The sequence below is a fragment of the Anolis carolinensis genome, chromosome 1 (assembly GCF_035594765.1).
Source record: "Anolis carolinensis isolate JA03-04 chromosome 1, rAnoCar3.1.pri, whole genome shotgun sequence".
NCBI lineage: Eukaryota > Metazoa > Chordata > Lepidosauria > Squamata > Dactyloidae > Anolis > Anolis carolinensis.
The window spans coordinates 200,191,148-200,208,280 of NC_085841.1; the positions used below are offsets into that span (position 1 = coordinate 200,191,148).

Sequence of the window (17,133 nt, forward strand, 5' to 3'; positions counted from 1 at the left end):
GTATAGCTTGCACCTCCTTCTGTATTTCCAAGATCTTCCCACTCACCTCCTCAATTTTTTCACTATTGGCTTTATATTTTGCCTCTATCTTCTCTTCCATCTTCTCAGTGATTTTTTGAATTTTTCCTTCCATTTTCTGAATTGCCTCCTCCAATTTATCTTCCATAACCTTGTTAAGACTTTGGGAATGTTTTCCCAATTCGTCCCTCATTATTCAGCATTTCTTCCATATCTAGGTGTGTTGCCTTTCCCTCCCCCACAGGAGGCTTTACATGGCCACTCGATTCTGCTTCTATTGAAGCTGCTTTGTCCTCCATGTTTTTCCCTCCTTTCTTTGGTGGGGTGAGGAGAATATTTTAAAACAGTCATACAAAACTGTACACCTTTATCATAACTAAAATGTATTAGTAGATCATAGCTGTAAATTAAATGTTTTTCTGCGTATCAGTGATAAAAAGATACCTTGAATTGAACTGAAAATGCTAAAGAAACAGCATCATAGTGTTTTATAATAACACTTGACCATGGTTTGCTGCTGTAAGAAGATCCTAGATAGACTGTGGTTTTATCATTGATTCTTCCTGTTTGTGAGAATCTATTTGTTTATTATGTAAGCAGAAAACCCTGGAGAGGAGGGGGAACTTCCCATGTTAAGGTTCCCTTATTGGAGGTGTAAACATAACCATTGTTTACATGATGCAAAACACCTTCAAACTATGATTTCACAAATGGTCAGTTTTCAGTCACAGTTTAGTTGTTTAGGCACAATGCCTAACCACGACTAAGTGCATACCTCCACGAGCACAGCTATGGTGCGTTTCCAAGCCATAAGTCCCGTAAGACATTAGGAATTTTTACTTATATAAATCAGAGTAGAATGGTTTTGAAGAAGAGTTAGATATAGGTATAGATATATAGAGCTCCCTCTTCTCCATTTCATCCACTTGGAGGTACATTCATACACTTGTTTTTGCATCACACAGCTGTCTATTTTCTTAGTGATCCCTTTGACCTATTTACTTGGCAATATGTTCAATGCATGTAGTGTTCCAGGTTTTTAAAGTCCTGATTTGCTTTTTAAATGTCTTTAATTTGTAATGTAGCAACAAAAGAAGTACCAGCAGACCAAAAGTTCAGCAATCATAGTACAATCTTACATCAGAGGATGGAAGGTGAGTTCATAACTTTATTCCCTTGACCTTTATTACTCTACATGCTGTTTAATGGAAATATATAATGGTAGCTAAACCTATGAATAGAAATTCTTCTTTGTAGGAATCAAGAGTTTAATGTTTTCCTTGGTGTCTCTTGGTCAGGAATGCACCTTAACGCTGACTTGAAGATGTTATGTAGACATAAAGAACTCTGGTGTTATTATTTTTGAAACAGTGTATCTCTGTGGGTGTAAATCTTTATGTTTGCATCTTTTCCTTTTCGTGGCATGTTGACACATAACATGTTATTACAGCTTCTCAGGTCGGACATGGCCAGATTGACTTTCCAAACCCAACTGCTGTTCCATCATGTCAAAGTAGACTTATAAAGAGATAGTTTTCAGAGGGGAAGAGACAGTCACTAATGAGATTCTCCTGTCTGTTCCTCTCCCACCAGCTTTCCCAACCATCCAAGTTCCATATTATACCTTGAAACCATATATTTGGACTCTGGGGTTTCTGGGCAGAAACAGTGGGTGGGAGTATAATGAAACATTCCTCCATTCACTATCTCTTACTTACACAGCTACTCACTGGGAAACTATATATTTTTTAAAGAAAACATAGTTTAATTAATTGGTTGATATAATATCTCCTGGGCCATGAAAAATCTAGTTTCTGCCTTAAATTCTGTTGATAACTAGGTTACTCCAACTAATATATGCTGTTTTGCAAAAATAAAATGAATGTAGTATAATGGAATGGCTTAAGTTATTATGCTTATAATCCCCACATTTTCCCCCTTCTTTGCATTTTGTTTATCTTAAACCAATAGTTTGAGCCATTGCCACTAACTGCTGGTTAGAACGTTTGGTCTAAACATCTGTGGGGGCCTCATATAATCCAGTTCTAAGCAGATAATTTAAGATTATCAATATACAGTAGAGTCTCACTTATCCAACGTAAACAGGCCGGCAGGATAAGTGAATATGTTGGATAATAAGAAGGGATTCAGGAAAAGCCAATTAAACATCAAATTAGGTAATCGTTATACAAATTAAGCACCAAAACATATTATACAACAAATTTGACAGAAAAAGTAGTTCCATGCGCAGTAATGCTATGTAGTATTTACAGTGGAGTCTCACTTATCCAACACTCGCTTATCCAACATTCTGGATTATCCAACGCATTTTTGTAATCGATGCTTTCAATATATCGTGATATTTTGGTGCTAAATTCATAAATACAGTAATTACTATATAGCATTACTGTGTACTGAACTACTTTTTCTGACAAATTTGTTGTCTAACATGATGTTTTGGTGCTTAATTTGTAAAATCATAACTTAATTTGATGTTTAATAGGGTTATCCTTAATTCCTCATTATCCAACATATTCGCTTAGCCAACGTTCTGCCGGCCCGTTTATGTTGGATAAGTGAGACTCTACTGTACTGTATTTACAAATTTACCACTAAAATATCACAATGAATTTAAAACACTGACTACAAAAACATTGATTATGAAAAGGCAGACTGCGTTGGATAATCCAGAACATTGTATAAGCGAATGTTGGATAAGTGAGATTCTTCTTTAATATGAAATAATTACTGGGATAGAATAATGCAGAACAATATAATCTCTAAAACCAGGACAGTAAATAAACAGGGGAATTCCACACAGGAAACAATCGGGGCCAGCTAACACCTCCCAACAAAGTATTCCCATCATCAAAGTCTGGCAAATCCTGTTTTCTCAGGGCCACAGACAGTAGAAGCACATAAAATATCGCAAACAACACCACTCTGAAAACAAGGGAATTACAGACAGGAAACAATCAGGGGCAGCTAACACCTCCCAACAAAAAATTCACTCAGGGAGGAAACAGCCAGGCTTTAAATCTGCAAGGCCATTACATCCTAATCATTTTTCCTAATTGCAGCATTCATACTTGCCTCCAACAAACAAAAAAAAAACCAATCAGAAATATTGTATATTCACAACCTTTAGGAAATAATATCCCCTGATGGCGCAGCGTGTTAAAGCGCTGAGCTGCTGAACTTCTGGACCGAAAGGCCACAGGTTTGAATTGGGGGAGCGGAGAGAGCCCCCACTGTTAGCCCCAGCTTCTGCCAACCCAGAAGTTCGAAAACATGCAATTTACCTTAACTACCACCAATTGAATATATGTCGGGTTTTTTTTTACAGGCCCGAAAACTTTTGTGTGAACTCAAGCACCAGAAGCGCTGTGAGGAAGCTGTCACAACTATTGCAGCATATTGGCATGGTGCTCAGGTAGGAAAAGATGAACAGACTTCTATTTGTTGGAGGCTACTGCATGGTTCAAATTAGACTCGAGTAATGCATTCATCTGCTTAGTATATTTTACTATCAGCACTCTCTTTTTGCAGCTGTACTTTTAGACAGTTTCAGTCTAGCCACTACCCACATCCATTTATACTGTATTCAGTGACATCCCCTTCTTTCTCTTTATTCATTGGGAAACTAAAGCAACTTTTTTCTCTCTCTGAATTTTCTGCAATTCATTTTTAAATGCACTACAGGCGCGAGGGGAACTGAGGCGGCTGAAGGAGGAGGCTAGGAATAAACTTGCTATTGCTGTTATTTGGTCTTACTGGCTTGGATTTAAGGTACTACCTGCAAGTGTCATGTGCCTCCCCTTTCTCATCCAACCATCATCAGAAGGAAAAGCAAGAATTAACCATATCCACTAGCTTACTAAACCTGAGCATGTGATTGCTAACAACCATCCATTTCATCTCTGTGTTACACTTAACCTGAAAAAAAATCCCTTACTGGGGAACATAAAATGTCACCGTGTCTTCATAGCTCTAATTGTGTGTTAACAAGTTATTAGATGTTTAGATTGAAAATAATAGGATTCAGTTTTGTGATATGTGTTTAATTAAGCTTGCATGTCTTGAAGCAAAACATTTTTGTAGCATGCATATACTGTATTTTTTTTCAGGTTTCCATACTTAGTGAGGGAAAAAGAAACTTAAATTCACAACCGTGCAGATATTTCACGTTTCTGAATGTCATTCCTCATATCAACACCATACAATAACACAATGTCCTAATTTATTTTAAACATGAACAAGAAAGCTATCCCTAAGTAACAGACGTTTTATTGTGGTCCATTGCATCTCATTGTTTGAACTCCTGAAACTACTTTCAGGATTGGGAAATAATGTCCCTGGAATGCAATCCAGTGTACGTCTATTTAGATTAAAGTGTTATTGCATTTAAGTGGATTTACTCCTAGGTACAACTTAACAATTGCAAATGTCAAGCCTATTTGTAACTACTGTTGCACATTGCAGCACCCTAAATTTCAAATTATTTAATAGCCCATATGCCAAGACAGAAAGCATTTTGAGACACATTAAAAAGCAACACATTTTACACCTGAATGAAGTGGACTGCAGTCCATAAAAACCCATGCCATATCAAACTTGATAGTCTTTAAAGCGCCACTAAACTCTTGGTCATTTCTGTTGCTACAGCCTAATGCAGCTACCATTTTGGAAATTCTTGCAAAGGCATGTAAAATGCATAATGGGAAAAATTACCAATATTTGCAAGGGAAGTACAGAATCTAGGACAAGTTAAGATGTAAATTGGAACGAGGAGGGACAAAAAATTATGACAAGTCACTCAGTCAGTGGGAAGAAACTGGTAGCATGTGGAATTAGGGCTTGAAGTTTGTGGGCATTTGCAACCCTGCAAATTAGATCCTAAGAGCTTGAGAGGAGGAGGGCAGGATGTGCCAACCTGGAGCAGGACTGGTACTGTTCAAAGGCTTTGGCAGAATGTAAGGAACCCTTGCATATTAGTGTTGGATTTTAAAAAGTAATATAAAGGTAGAGGTGGCGGGAGCTGCTGGATTCAAGCTCCCAGTAGCATTCGTTGTCATGACTATTAGGTCATCAGGACCTGGAGAGCAACATATTCCTGAGTCCAGGTCTAAGTGCTAATCCATTTTTTCCCCATGAAAACCATTTGGATAAAGGGATGGCAAAAATATGAACATAACAGTAGTCCATAATTGGAAAGTTCAGCCCTCCAATCCATTGTGTTTATCTTCAGATAACCTGCCTTGCATAGTAACAGGAATCTATGTTAAACTATAGCTGGAGGTAGTTGGTTATAAACTGTAGTACAGTATTGTAATTTAAATACTATACTAAACCAGTGTAGTGTACTTGTTTTGATTCTGGGGCATAATACTGTAGTTTTACAAAGTTTCTCTTACAACAAATTCAGTCTACTCTCTACCTGAATTATAAATTAACTTTGACATTAGAATTTCAGTATTGCGTCGTGTTCAGATGTTCTCATGAAACACACACATTTTAACTTGAAAGTCTTAGATATACCCGAAAAATTCAGGAATTCCCATCTTAGCTGATCTTAGGAATGATGTTGCAGCAAAATTTCACTGGCAATGGAAATTAGGCTCTATTTTGATGAGTAAGCAGAACTTAAGTAGATCCACTTTAGTTGCCACATATATACTTACAGACATGCTGCATAGCTGCAGTGGCTTTTGCTTCTTTAACCTGCCTCTCATTGGCACTCACTTCTTCAGCGTTGTGATCAGCTAGCTTGTCTGGATGGCTTCTGCAAAAATGGAGTGGAAGCCTGTGTTGAATGTGAAGCGGCCCTTTTTGTTCAGCAGGCCTTCCTCAAGAATCTCCTCTAATATCACCTACTTGCTGCTCTGGGCACATATAACCAGCCTGCTTTAAATGTCAGTGACTTGTATTCGTGAAGGCTCTAACTTAGATGCAGAGTTCATACCTTGCAGGTAAAAGATCTCAGATATCTCCACTAGATTTTTAAGTTCAGAAATCCACATGTTCAGGACCTTGGAAAGTTTCTGTTACTCCAAGTAGGGAATTTTGGAGCAGTCCGACTTGTCATAAAGGTTCTTTGTTAAGGTGAGGCTTATTTTCAGCCATTGGTTTTATGAGATCTTATGGTCAGAGGCCTTCACTAGACAAGCAATTATGAATCTCCCTCTATAGTATTTAACTGTGTAATGAAACCATGATATGATGCAACTGCCGTAATGATACACCAGTGGACAGCAAGTCTAAACTGGAGAATTTGAAATAATGATGTGAGTTGTGGCAGCGGCCAAGATACTTCTAAAATAGTGTGTTAAATAATTCAAAGTTTTCTCACTAGATAGATATGACTGGATTCTTTAACATTTAGATATTTAAATAGAAGAATGATTGAAATGACCACTCTTTCACTCAAAGAAAATTTGAAGTTATACTTGACATTTTATTACCAAACTACCCCCCATATCATTGCATCCAGCAAGTGTGTTTTACTTTATGTGTGGGTAAGAGACAACAACCACAAACTGAATCTATCCTTTGAAACAGTGAAGATTGCTGTCCCAGACTGACTGAACTGAGGCTATTATTCTTTGGACTTATTGTGAGATGACATGACTCATTAGATAAGATAGTATGTTCAGCAAAGTGGGAGGCTGTATGAAAAGAGGGTGACCACATTGTAGAAGGATTGATTCAGTTCAGAAGCAACAACCCTGATTTTGTGAGACCTGAGCACAGCTATTAATAGTAGGATGACTTGGACGTCACTCATTCATAGGGTTACTATAAGTGGTAGCCAACTTGATTGTGATTAACATTATCAACAAATAATGTAAGTCACAGATGGAGGAAAAATATATAAGAGCTGTAGTACAACCATATCTGGAGTGTCTACTCTTGATGTAAACTTTTTTTTTTTTACAAAAACTGATCAGTGAGTTGAAAATTGTTATTTGTAGTCCTTTAAAGGAAATTATCACTGTAACATACTGAAAGATGGAATATGTTCAGTTCCAGCCAAACCATATTGAAATATTTACACCACAGCTACTTCTGTACTAATACAAATAACAGCATATCTACCAGATTTAAGTTGTATAATGCCTAGTTATGTTTAACTTCCTAGGAAAGTGGATATTATACAGGATGATAAGTTCTTTGGTGAGGCTATCTGTCAAATAATGAAATATGTCAACTGACTAAATTTCCATGAGAAATTTTCTTTAAGATGAACTGAGGTATTAATAGGTATTAATTCCAAGAAGGAACATCAGGAATCCCAGTCTGCACAGAATGCATAAGTCGACTCGCACAGACTTCCTTCATGAGCTTTGTTTTACATACCATGCTGTCATGTTTTTGTGTTGTGGTGTTCATGTGTATATATTTATGTGACAACCAAGTGAAAGCTCATTTATGAGATTTTGGAAGAAAGCACAATATAAATTAAAGAGGGATGGGTGTGCCCTTATCACTGAGATGCTTATGATGAGGCTGAATTGGTTCACTTGTACCTCAGGAACTTTTCACTACTGAACAACATACATCAGCTGGTTTCTAATGTTTGGTCTGAATTAACCCCTTTTTGAGCTGAAGCTGTGCATAAGGTTTTTCTGTTAAACAACTAAGCTTTGGCCAGCTTAATTTGCCATACCGCAGGTGTGAGTGCAGTGGGATGTCTGCTGCACCTAATTCTTTTATAACTTTCAGTGGAGCAGTGCTGAGGGCCAGCTCTGCTTTTACCCTGTCTTCACCTGCTGGGGTTTCCAAAGGTTGCACCCTGTTCTTCCATCTTCCTGTATCTGCTATTCTCTCAGTAGGCGCATTCTTTTCCCCCCTTGTCACTGTGCCATCTGCAGTGGGCTGTTTCTATGATTCACTATCTAAACATTTTAGGCTCGAAGGGAGTTGAAACGCTTGAAGGAGGAGGCTAGGCGCAAGCATGCTGTGGCAGTCATTTGGGCTTACTGGCTTGGACTAAAGGTACTCTCTCAATCAACTCCCTTATGTTGATAAATGAATTCTAAATAAAAGTTTTCGTCTACTAACGCATAAAAAACTTTGGGTGCTCTGGGATTGCTATGGCAAGCATGATATTTAAAGAAATTATTTCTCCATGATTTTGAAAAGCAAACAAAAACTGCTGTACAGTATATAATTAAGGACGTATTCTTGTATGGAGGGAGAACAAACATGTATCCATATGTTCATGCAATTCAGTATATTGCTCATTTCACCAGGGGTGTGATCTATCAAAGAAATGATCGTTTCATTAAAGGGATGCCCTTGCAGTTAGTCTGCTTTGGCAACACTCGGGATTTGAACACTTGCATATTTGTTTTTCTTCTTCCTGCAGTCGGAACTGATTGTGCATTCAGAATTCTTTGCTCAGTTGGCACACTATTTCCCAGTGTGTCTAAATAGTGTCCCTTTTTTTGTTCACTGCCTATAGGCAAGAGCCTCAGGAGAAATTGTATGGCGCCAAGTCACAAGTGGGTTTGCATTAACATTGCAGGCATTCCTTGTGCGAAACAATGCTTTCACGCAATGAGCTGTTTATGGTGCCAATTCACTTTCTCTGATTAAGGCAAAATGTCTCAATTTTCCTCATGCATAGAAACTCCCATTTTACCGAAATGGCATTTTTGTGTGGTCATCTACCAGCATGGGTGAAATGGTACTAGGTTTCATTCAGATACATGTGAAGTTCCTTTAAACTTAATACAGCTATTATGTGCTGCTCTGTACACCGCCCCAAGTTCCTTTTGGGAGATGATGGTGGGATATAATAAAGTAGTTATTATTATTATTATTATTATTATTATTATTATTATTATTATTATTATTGTCGTTGTGCCCCCTCTTAATGTATTTAATTTGTCTGTTTGAGTATCCCCTGAGTAAATATACTAATGACTTTTAGGTAAACTTGTTTTAGACTAAAGCAGGGCAGAATTCAAGTGTCCCTTTTAAAAGTTTAGGCCTTTCTTTTTAGAAGTTCATCCATCTTTGTTTATGTATTTGTAGAATGATATAAATTCAGGTAGTTAACTTTCATAAACCTATTCTTTGAGGACAATGCCCAAAATCGCCCACGATAGAGACATTCATGTCTTTAAAGGGGGTCTTTTCTGTACGTGTATAAAATTGGAGTGTTTCATCCTCCGCTATAAATCTCTTCCTGCTCTCACAATAAGGATAGGTAGAGCCCTACAGGGGAAAGTTTACTGAAGGAGTTGGAGGAAAGGATATTAATTCTATTATGTGCATCGTAGGAAGATGTGTTTTGTCTTATCACATTAATGTTTAGAAACAATCACTGGGAATTTTGCACAACCCTTTTAAAATTTCCTTGAAACTGAGCTGGAGCACTCTCTGTATTTTTGTAATGGAAAACTTTAAAGTATTCAAACAAACAAGTTAATATTGGTCTCTTTACAAAATAAACCATTAGTAACCCATTTCTGAAGTCACAGTAATCTCCAAAAGCTATTTGTAATCTCTATTAGGTTTTGTTCTTTTCTTTGCCTTCACACATAATGGAGTTGTTCTGTGCTGTTTCATCTCCCATCTCCTCAGTATTTTTAAAAAATTACTGTTTGCTTCACTTACTGAAGTGCTTCAGATGAATTGTGATGAAAGAGGAGGTGAAATTACAACACATGGTCTAATTAGAGACTAATTTGTCCTCAAAAACCTCTCAAAAGTAGGGTAACAATAATGTAATAAACATATAAGCCAATTTTCTACCCCTTTGAGAACAACAACACAGATCTTTTTATTTTTGCATTTTTAAAACCTGTATACTCTTGCATACAACTGCTCTCCTCCTTCCGTTATATACTGTGGACTCCAGCATTTCATCAAAATATTTCTATTTGTTTCTCCTTTTCTTACTCCTCCAGGGCTTTCTGTTAGCCCTGAGTGGATTATCTTATTGGTGTGAACAAAACTATGTTAATTTTGGGGTGGGGGTGATGTATTCCAGTGTTACAGTATATTTTGGAGCACTATAACAACCCCCCCTCATTTTAAATGTTAAACTAGGGTAAAATAATTAGATTTATAAATCATAACTAAGACATTCAAGAGATCCAGTCGATCTCTGCTATAGCAGGCCAATAAGTTCAGAATAAATGATACAGGAGAATGTGTTGTCGAAGGCTTTCATGGCTGGGATCACAGGGTTGTTGTATGTCTTTCGGGCTGTGTGGCCATGTTCCAGAAGTATTTTCTCCTAATGTTTCGCCCACATCTATGGCAGACATCCTCAGAGGCTGTGAGGCATGGAATCACATGCCTCACAGCCTCTAAGGATGCTTGCCATAGATGTGGGCGAAACATCAGGAGAGAATACTTCTGGAACATGGCCACACAGCCCGAAAGACATACAACAACCCTGATACAGGAGGATTTAAAGTGATGACTTGAGCTTTCTTTTGAGGTCTACAATAATAGCTTTCTAGAAAATGTTAAAATATGGGCATGGCAAGATTTGCAAAAGGAGGTGTGATACAGGTAAGCAACATGTATGGGAAGGGATGAAGTCAGTTTGTTGAAGATGAAATTATATTTTATTACAGTCATTAAGTAGTGCTGTGGATTTGACAGATTAACTCAAAATGAAGTACATTAGTAGTACAGAATGTGCAAAAGAGTCTCTTCACTGTGTTATAAAACCCATACAACCATATGGAGGATGAAGCCTCATAGTGATAACTAATGTGTACTGATTTTGACTACAAGTTTATACGCACTTTATTGACCTTCCTTGGTACAGAACAGGAGTGTACAAAAATAATTGCAAATAAGTGAAAAAGCATTTACTCAGACCAGTTCCTTTTTGCAGCCTAGTATAGTATGGTTTACATTTAATAGCTGGAAGGTTAAGCATGAGAATGTTGATTTCTTACACAATCGGAGAGCATTTCTATTTGACCTGGGTCTTCTTTGTTTTCTGTGTCTATATCAGTAGTTCTCAACCTGTGGGTCCCCAGGTGTTTTGGCCTACAACTCCCAGAAATCCCAGCCAGTTTACCAGCTGTTAGGATTTATGGGGTTTGAAAGGCAAACCATCTGGGGACCCACAGGTTGAGGACCTGTGGTAGAGAAAATATGGATTATGCACCTCACTTTTCGAGAATGCCCTTAAAATTTGTTGCTTGCATTTCAATACTTGTTGTGGAAAAAGTCAAAAGTTGAATATTCACTCTGAGGTTTTAATTTATTAGGTCCGCAGGGAATACAGGAAATTCTTCCGAGCCAACGCGGGAAAGAAAATTTATGAATTCATACTGCAGAAATTAGTACGTATCTACATGCTTAGAAATATTGTTGCATCAATCACATTCACGTTATATCCTATTACTGTGTTTAGAAAATAATTGCTAAAGAAATGCATGAAGATCTGATATTCCAGTATACAAAAGCTATTTCCCTTTAATGTTCTGAATTATCTGTGCTATAGATGGACAACGCAATTTTGTGAATTTCGAATTATAATTATCTTGAATTTATCTCTATTTTTACTTCCCTACTGACCTCTCTATGGTGTATATTTCAAGTTCTATTTGGCAGCTTCCATCAAAACTTCTGAATATTTATACCACATCTCCCTGTACAAACCTGCCTGGACCTGATATTTAATTCTGTTTTATTGTTTGTAGGTTTTCAGGTTTTAAATTGTATTGAAATGTTGTTAATGTAATCTGCTTTGGGTCTCCTTGTGAAGAGAAAAAGCAGTATTATTATTATTAATAATATTAATATTAATATAGTTGCCCCACACATTGATTCACATGTAACCATACATAATCTGCAAAAGTAGCAAATGGAAGTGAAGGCTCTATTTATTGTTAAGGAAATTAATTCTCTTATGCCCGAGAAGGCAACTTCTGACAAGACAGGCAAGGAGAGCAATTTATTACAGAAAATGCTCATTTGGTAGAATTTATATGCAAGTGTGAAGATTATATGAACTTGTGAGTGGTCTTTGTGGACCATGGGCTGCCCCATCTTAAAACTGGGATTTTTTAAAGGTTGTGGGAATACATTTGGAGGGCGATTGGAATATTTCTATACTTGTGTGGGACATACCCATTTACTTCCCAATTTTATGTGACAAGCAGCCAGAGTACAGATGAGTTTCTGTGCCATCTGAAAGAATACAGTTGAGTGTATCCATACAAGTCATGATTGTAAACCAACTTTGAAATCAGGATTTGTTTTTTGCTTATAAAATGCCTTATTTAGGCAAATTTAATTATAATCCCGATTTGGGCATCACAGTGTTGTGAATCCCCATTCCCAACTTTTTTCTCACTAAGGGAAAAGCCAAATGGAAGTGAATGACTGTGAGCACAAGTTTAGAATCCCATGAAAATGAATGTATTGACTTAATAAAACCCATCATGAATTTTTGAACAGTTGTAACCAGAAATATCATAGCTTATAGATTAAAATAAAACTGGGTGATGTGAATAAGAAGTATGGTCATATTAAGCATCAGTGTTAAAAGACTGATAATCAAAGCCCCTTTCTCTTTTTTTTTTACATATAGATGCAAAAGTATTTTTTGGAAATGAAGAACAAGATGCCTTCTTTATCACCAGTAGATAAAAACTGGCCAGCAAGGCCTTATCTTTTCTTGGATTCAACTCACAAAGAACTGAAGAGGATATTTCATCTGTGGAGGGTAATGCTATCATACAAGTGTTCATCTTATTGTGTGTTTATATATTAAGTTTTGGTTTCTTAAATTTATAAATGAGGTTTCTAGCACAGCTTTCAAAGCAGTTTACCAAATAAAAATACAATAAAAACCAACGATAAAGAGTTAAATTAGCAAAGCATCTAATAGTAACATTAGTTTCTAATGGCAACAATAGCACATTGGCAAATAGTGTTAAAATAGCAAATAAGACAATTATATATTTGCCAACATATCTTTCTATCCAGTGAGTGCTATCCAGTGCAGTAATTTAAGGAGTAGGTGGATGTCAGGTAGGATCACAATTTTTACACCATGATTCCTAGTCTGTTTTATTATAAACATACATATTCAGAGGAAAATGGAGAGAGCAGGTACAATATGGAGTACTTGTGTTAATGATTAATGTATTCCCGTGTTTAATATTCCATGAATGCCTGAATCCAGCAGTGATGTACTAAAGGAAAGTGAAACATACTACATTTTCTGAAGGCAATTTCAAAGAACTGTTTTATGTTTTCAATTGTTTTACTTTTTGTAGTGCAAAAAGTACAGAGACCAGTTTACAGATCAGAAGAAGCTTATTTATGAAGAAAAACTGGAAGCTAGTGAACTTTTCAAGGACAAGAAAGCTTTGTATCCAGCCAGGTAAGGAGTGTTTGTGATGACATTTGCAGATACAGCAAGATAAAATGGTCTCTTTTATGTAGATTGGAGGGAGAAAATTCACTAAAAAGCTCTGTTTATTTGTATCTGTGGATACTACCAGTTCCACACCTTCAATAATTTACAGAGCCATTGTGTCATACCTAAAAAGTTATATGACATGAATTTTCAGCTTGTTTCCCCATTGATCAGTGTTTACACAAAACATTATTCTAGGGAAGCAATCCGTGGGTAAACCATATTAAGCAAAATAATCGTAATGTCACTGATGACTAAACAGAAAGGAAAACATGGGCAGTGTAGATCCAGCCTGAGAGAATGAAGTTAGTAGCATAAGCTTTTGTAGACTACCATTAAATCTACTTTCTAAGATGCTTGTAAACTTTTGTTACCAACTTCTTTCTTTCAGTCTCTAAAATCCCCTTGCATACTGATATTCCAGACTAATGCCCCATCTACACTGTCCTTACATCCCAGGATCTGATCCCAGGTTATCTACTTTGAATTGGACTATATGAGTCTACACTGCCAGATAGTCTGGGATCACATCCTGGGATATAGGGGAGTGTAGAAAGGGCCTAAAACGACTACATCTTTGCATTTTAGCCAGTATGGTTACAGATCAAGCATAATGGGAGTTGTAATTCAACAACATCTGGAGGCCTGCAATTTCTCCATCCCTGTTGCATAACCGTTTCTATAAAAATATTCAGTCTGCCTTGTTCCCCACTTGCCTATCCATTCCCACCATCTGTGATAAGAAATATGGTGCAGTCTGTTTCCTCTACTAGAAGTATGGAACAAAATACAAAATGCAGTCTCCTTTGGAACTTTGCAGGTCTCTCCAAGTTAATGGGGGACTGTTCTATGAAAATCAAAGCTCCATCTGTTTGGAGATAAATGTACAATGAGGCAAGACGAGATATTATATTAAGACCATTTGTGCAGCATGGTTATTTATAAACTATTTCCTCTCATAAACTTTGCAATAAAAAGGCAAGTTGCAGACTGAGTAGATAGATACCTTTCTCTATACTGCTCATCCCCTCTCTAGTCTTGCACTTCAGTACGGAAGTCTTAATCTTTAATTACAGGAGCACTGCTTTATCTTATCAGTTTCTCAGACAGGTGGAAGCTTGCTCCCAAATGTTCAGAGGAATCCAACCCAGCACTGCTTGTTCCAGACAGAGCAACAGTCAGCTTGTATTGCTCAAGGGGCTGTCACACCATTAACATTTCTTGCATTCTTTTTTCACCCATTTTGGAAGGAGGTGAACTTATGTACTGTGAATTAAAAGGACACAAAGTTTTGAAATGTTAAGACATGATTGTAAATAAGACAGCACCTTTTCAGTTAAAATGAATCTGGTAATAGCTAGTGGTGTATCTGCTTTTTGGGGAGTTCAATGTGATGTTCAGTTTGGGACCTTTGGAATGCATAGTTAAAGGGCCAGGGATTCATAAGGCAAAGGGCGAGAAACTTAGGCTGGATCTACACTGCCTCCTTATATCTCATATCATCTTCTTATTCCAGCTTATCTGGCAGTGTACACTCATATAATCCATTTCAAAACAGATAATCTGGGGTCAAATCTTGGCATGTAGAGCAATGTAGATTCAGCCTGGTTTGGCTACTAAGCAGAGATTATTCCTGCCCTGATAGGGTGCACCTACACTGTAAAATTAATGCAGTTTTACACCACTTTAAGGAGCCCCCGGTGGCATAGTGGGTTAAAACGCTGAGCTGCTGAACTTGCTGACCAAAAGGTCAGTGGTTCGAATCCGGGGAGTGGGGTGAGCTCCCATTGTTAACTCCAGCTTCTGCCAGCCTAGCAGCCATGCAAATGTGAGTAAATCAATAGGTACCGCTTCGGGGGGAAGGTAACGATGCTCCATGCAGTCACGGCAGTCACGTGACCTTGGAGGTGTCTACAGACAACGCCAGCTCTTTGGCTTAGAAATGGAGATGAACACCAATCCCCAGAGTCGGACATGACTGGACTTAATGTCAGGGGAAAACCTTTTCCTTTACTTACACCACTTTAACTGCTATGCCTCAATGCTATGGAATCATGGAAGTTCATAGCATTGAGCCACGGCACTAACACTCTTTGGAAAAGAGGGCTAATGACCTTGTAAAATTGTTAAATCTTATTTAAAAGTGTATTAAATAAGTGGTGTAAAATCAGACTTACACATTTAGCTGGTCTGGTGTATTTGACAATAGCTGACATCTGGCCCATGGCCTGTGTTGTGTTGCTGAATTCTGCTATTTGTGCTATGCTAGAAATGCGGTAACTGCAGCATTATCTGCCCAGGGCCATCCCATCTGATGTCACAGCTACAGTGTCAGACCCTGAGAACATCCTCATAAACAGCAGGCAGTCCCTGCCCACATTCTCTGTAGGTCACATAGACCTTCGATAAGAATTCCGACATACGCATTAGATATTGCTCATGTACAGTTTGTCTTTTTCTTTAAAGCTCTGATCTGCTATCAAAGGCTGATGCTTGAAATAAAATCTGAGCATTTCCACTAATGCTGTGAATAGGTTGGACTAAAAGCTGTACTGTGCTTATTCATTCTTTTAGCCAAAGTTATTGTTTGTTGCCTGTTTGCCTTCCTGCTCAGTATTAGGGTTCATCCTAGCTTTGTGTCTCACCTGAGAGGATACCATAGAGCTAATGTTTCAGTCCTTTCTTACACCATGATTCCACAGCATTAAGCTATTGCAGTTCAAGTGATGACAAACTGCACTAGTTGTACAGTGTAAAAGCACCTTAAATATGGTCCTGTGATTTTTTTCAGTGTTGTAAATAAAGTTAGGAGTCCCTGGTAGTGCAGCTGAACTAGCTGACTGAAAGGTCTGCAGTTTGAATCCGGGGAATGAGTGAGCTCCTGCTGTTAGCCCCAGCTTCTGCCAACCTAGCAGTTCAAAAACATGCAAATGCAAGTAGATCAATAGGTATGGTGGGAAGCTAACGGTGCTCCATGCAGTCATGCTGGCCACATGACCTTGGAGGCATCTATGGATAACACCAGCTCTTCAGCTTAGAAATGGAGATAAGCACTAACCCCCATGGTCAGACACGACTAGACATCATGTCAGGGGAAAACCTGTTAATATGTTAATAGCTTACAAAAAGGGGATGGGGGGGGGGTTACTCATTCAGCTGTCCACACATGCATAAGTAAATAACTTGAAGAATATTTTATCCTCTGTGGCTGGATCTTCACTGCCCCATATCCCAGGATCTGATCCTAAATTATTTCATCTCTGATTATCTGGCATTGTAGACATATAACCCAGTTCAAAGCAGATAATCTGGGATCAGATCCTGGGATATAGGGCAGTGTAGGTCCATTCCTAGGCAAGAGGGAATGCATCCATGTGGAGACTAATGCAAACTGTCTGACAATTGACATAAGCTTTTTTTTGATCCTATGAAAGCAGCTCTAACTGGAAAATTTTTGAGGTTTGTAGAGCCTCCACTTCAGAAACCTCAGGCCCCTTCTACGGTGCCATATAATTCAGATTATCAAAGCAGATAATTCATATTATCATCTTTGAACTAGATTATTTGAGTCTACACTGCCATATCCAAAGCAGATATTTTGGATTATATATGGCAGCATAGAAGGGGCCACAGAACGGAGCTTGGAGTGTTATTATTTAAAAGGAATTCATTACTACTTAAGCATATTGCAATTTTTTTACTGGCATTTG

The 17,133-nt window shown here is 37.8% G+C and overlaps 1 protein-coding gene across 5 annotated transcripts in view; it reads left to right on the forward strand.

Annotated features, from left to right (window-relative positions):
- myo1b (myosin IB) overlaps positions 1–17,133 on the forward strand; it is a 147,819-nt gene that overhangs the window by 116,878 nt on the left and 13,808 nt on the right. For 2 of the 5 annotated variants that reach the window (XM_003217414.4, XM_062963884.1), the window contains exons 21-27: positions 1,104–1,172; positions 3,365–3,451; positions 3,721–3,807; positions 7,927–8,013; positions 11,262–11,336; positions 12,590–12,724; positions 13,281–13,387. In XM_003217414.4, the coding sequence (XP_003217462.2) occupies positions 1,104–1,172; positions 3,365–3,451; positions 3,721–3,807; positions 7,927–8,013; positions 11,262–11,336; positions 12,590–12,724; positions 13,281–13,387 (647 nt within the window). The remainder of the gene's footprint in view (positions 1–1,103; positions 1,173–3,364; positions 3,452–3,720; positions 3,808–7,926; positions 8,014–11,261; positions 11,337–12,589; positions 12,725–13,280; positions 13,388–17,133) is intronic. The other 3 variants (XM_016991464.2, XM_008104772.3, XM_003217415.4) reach the window with 3 other exon arrangements.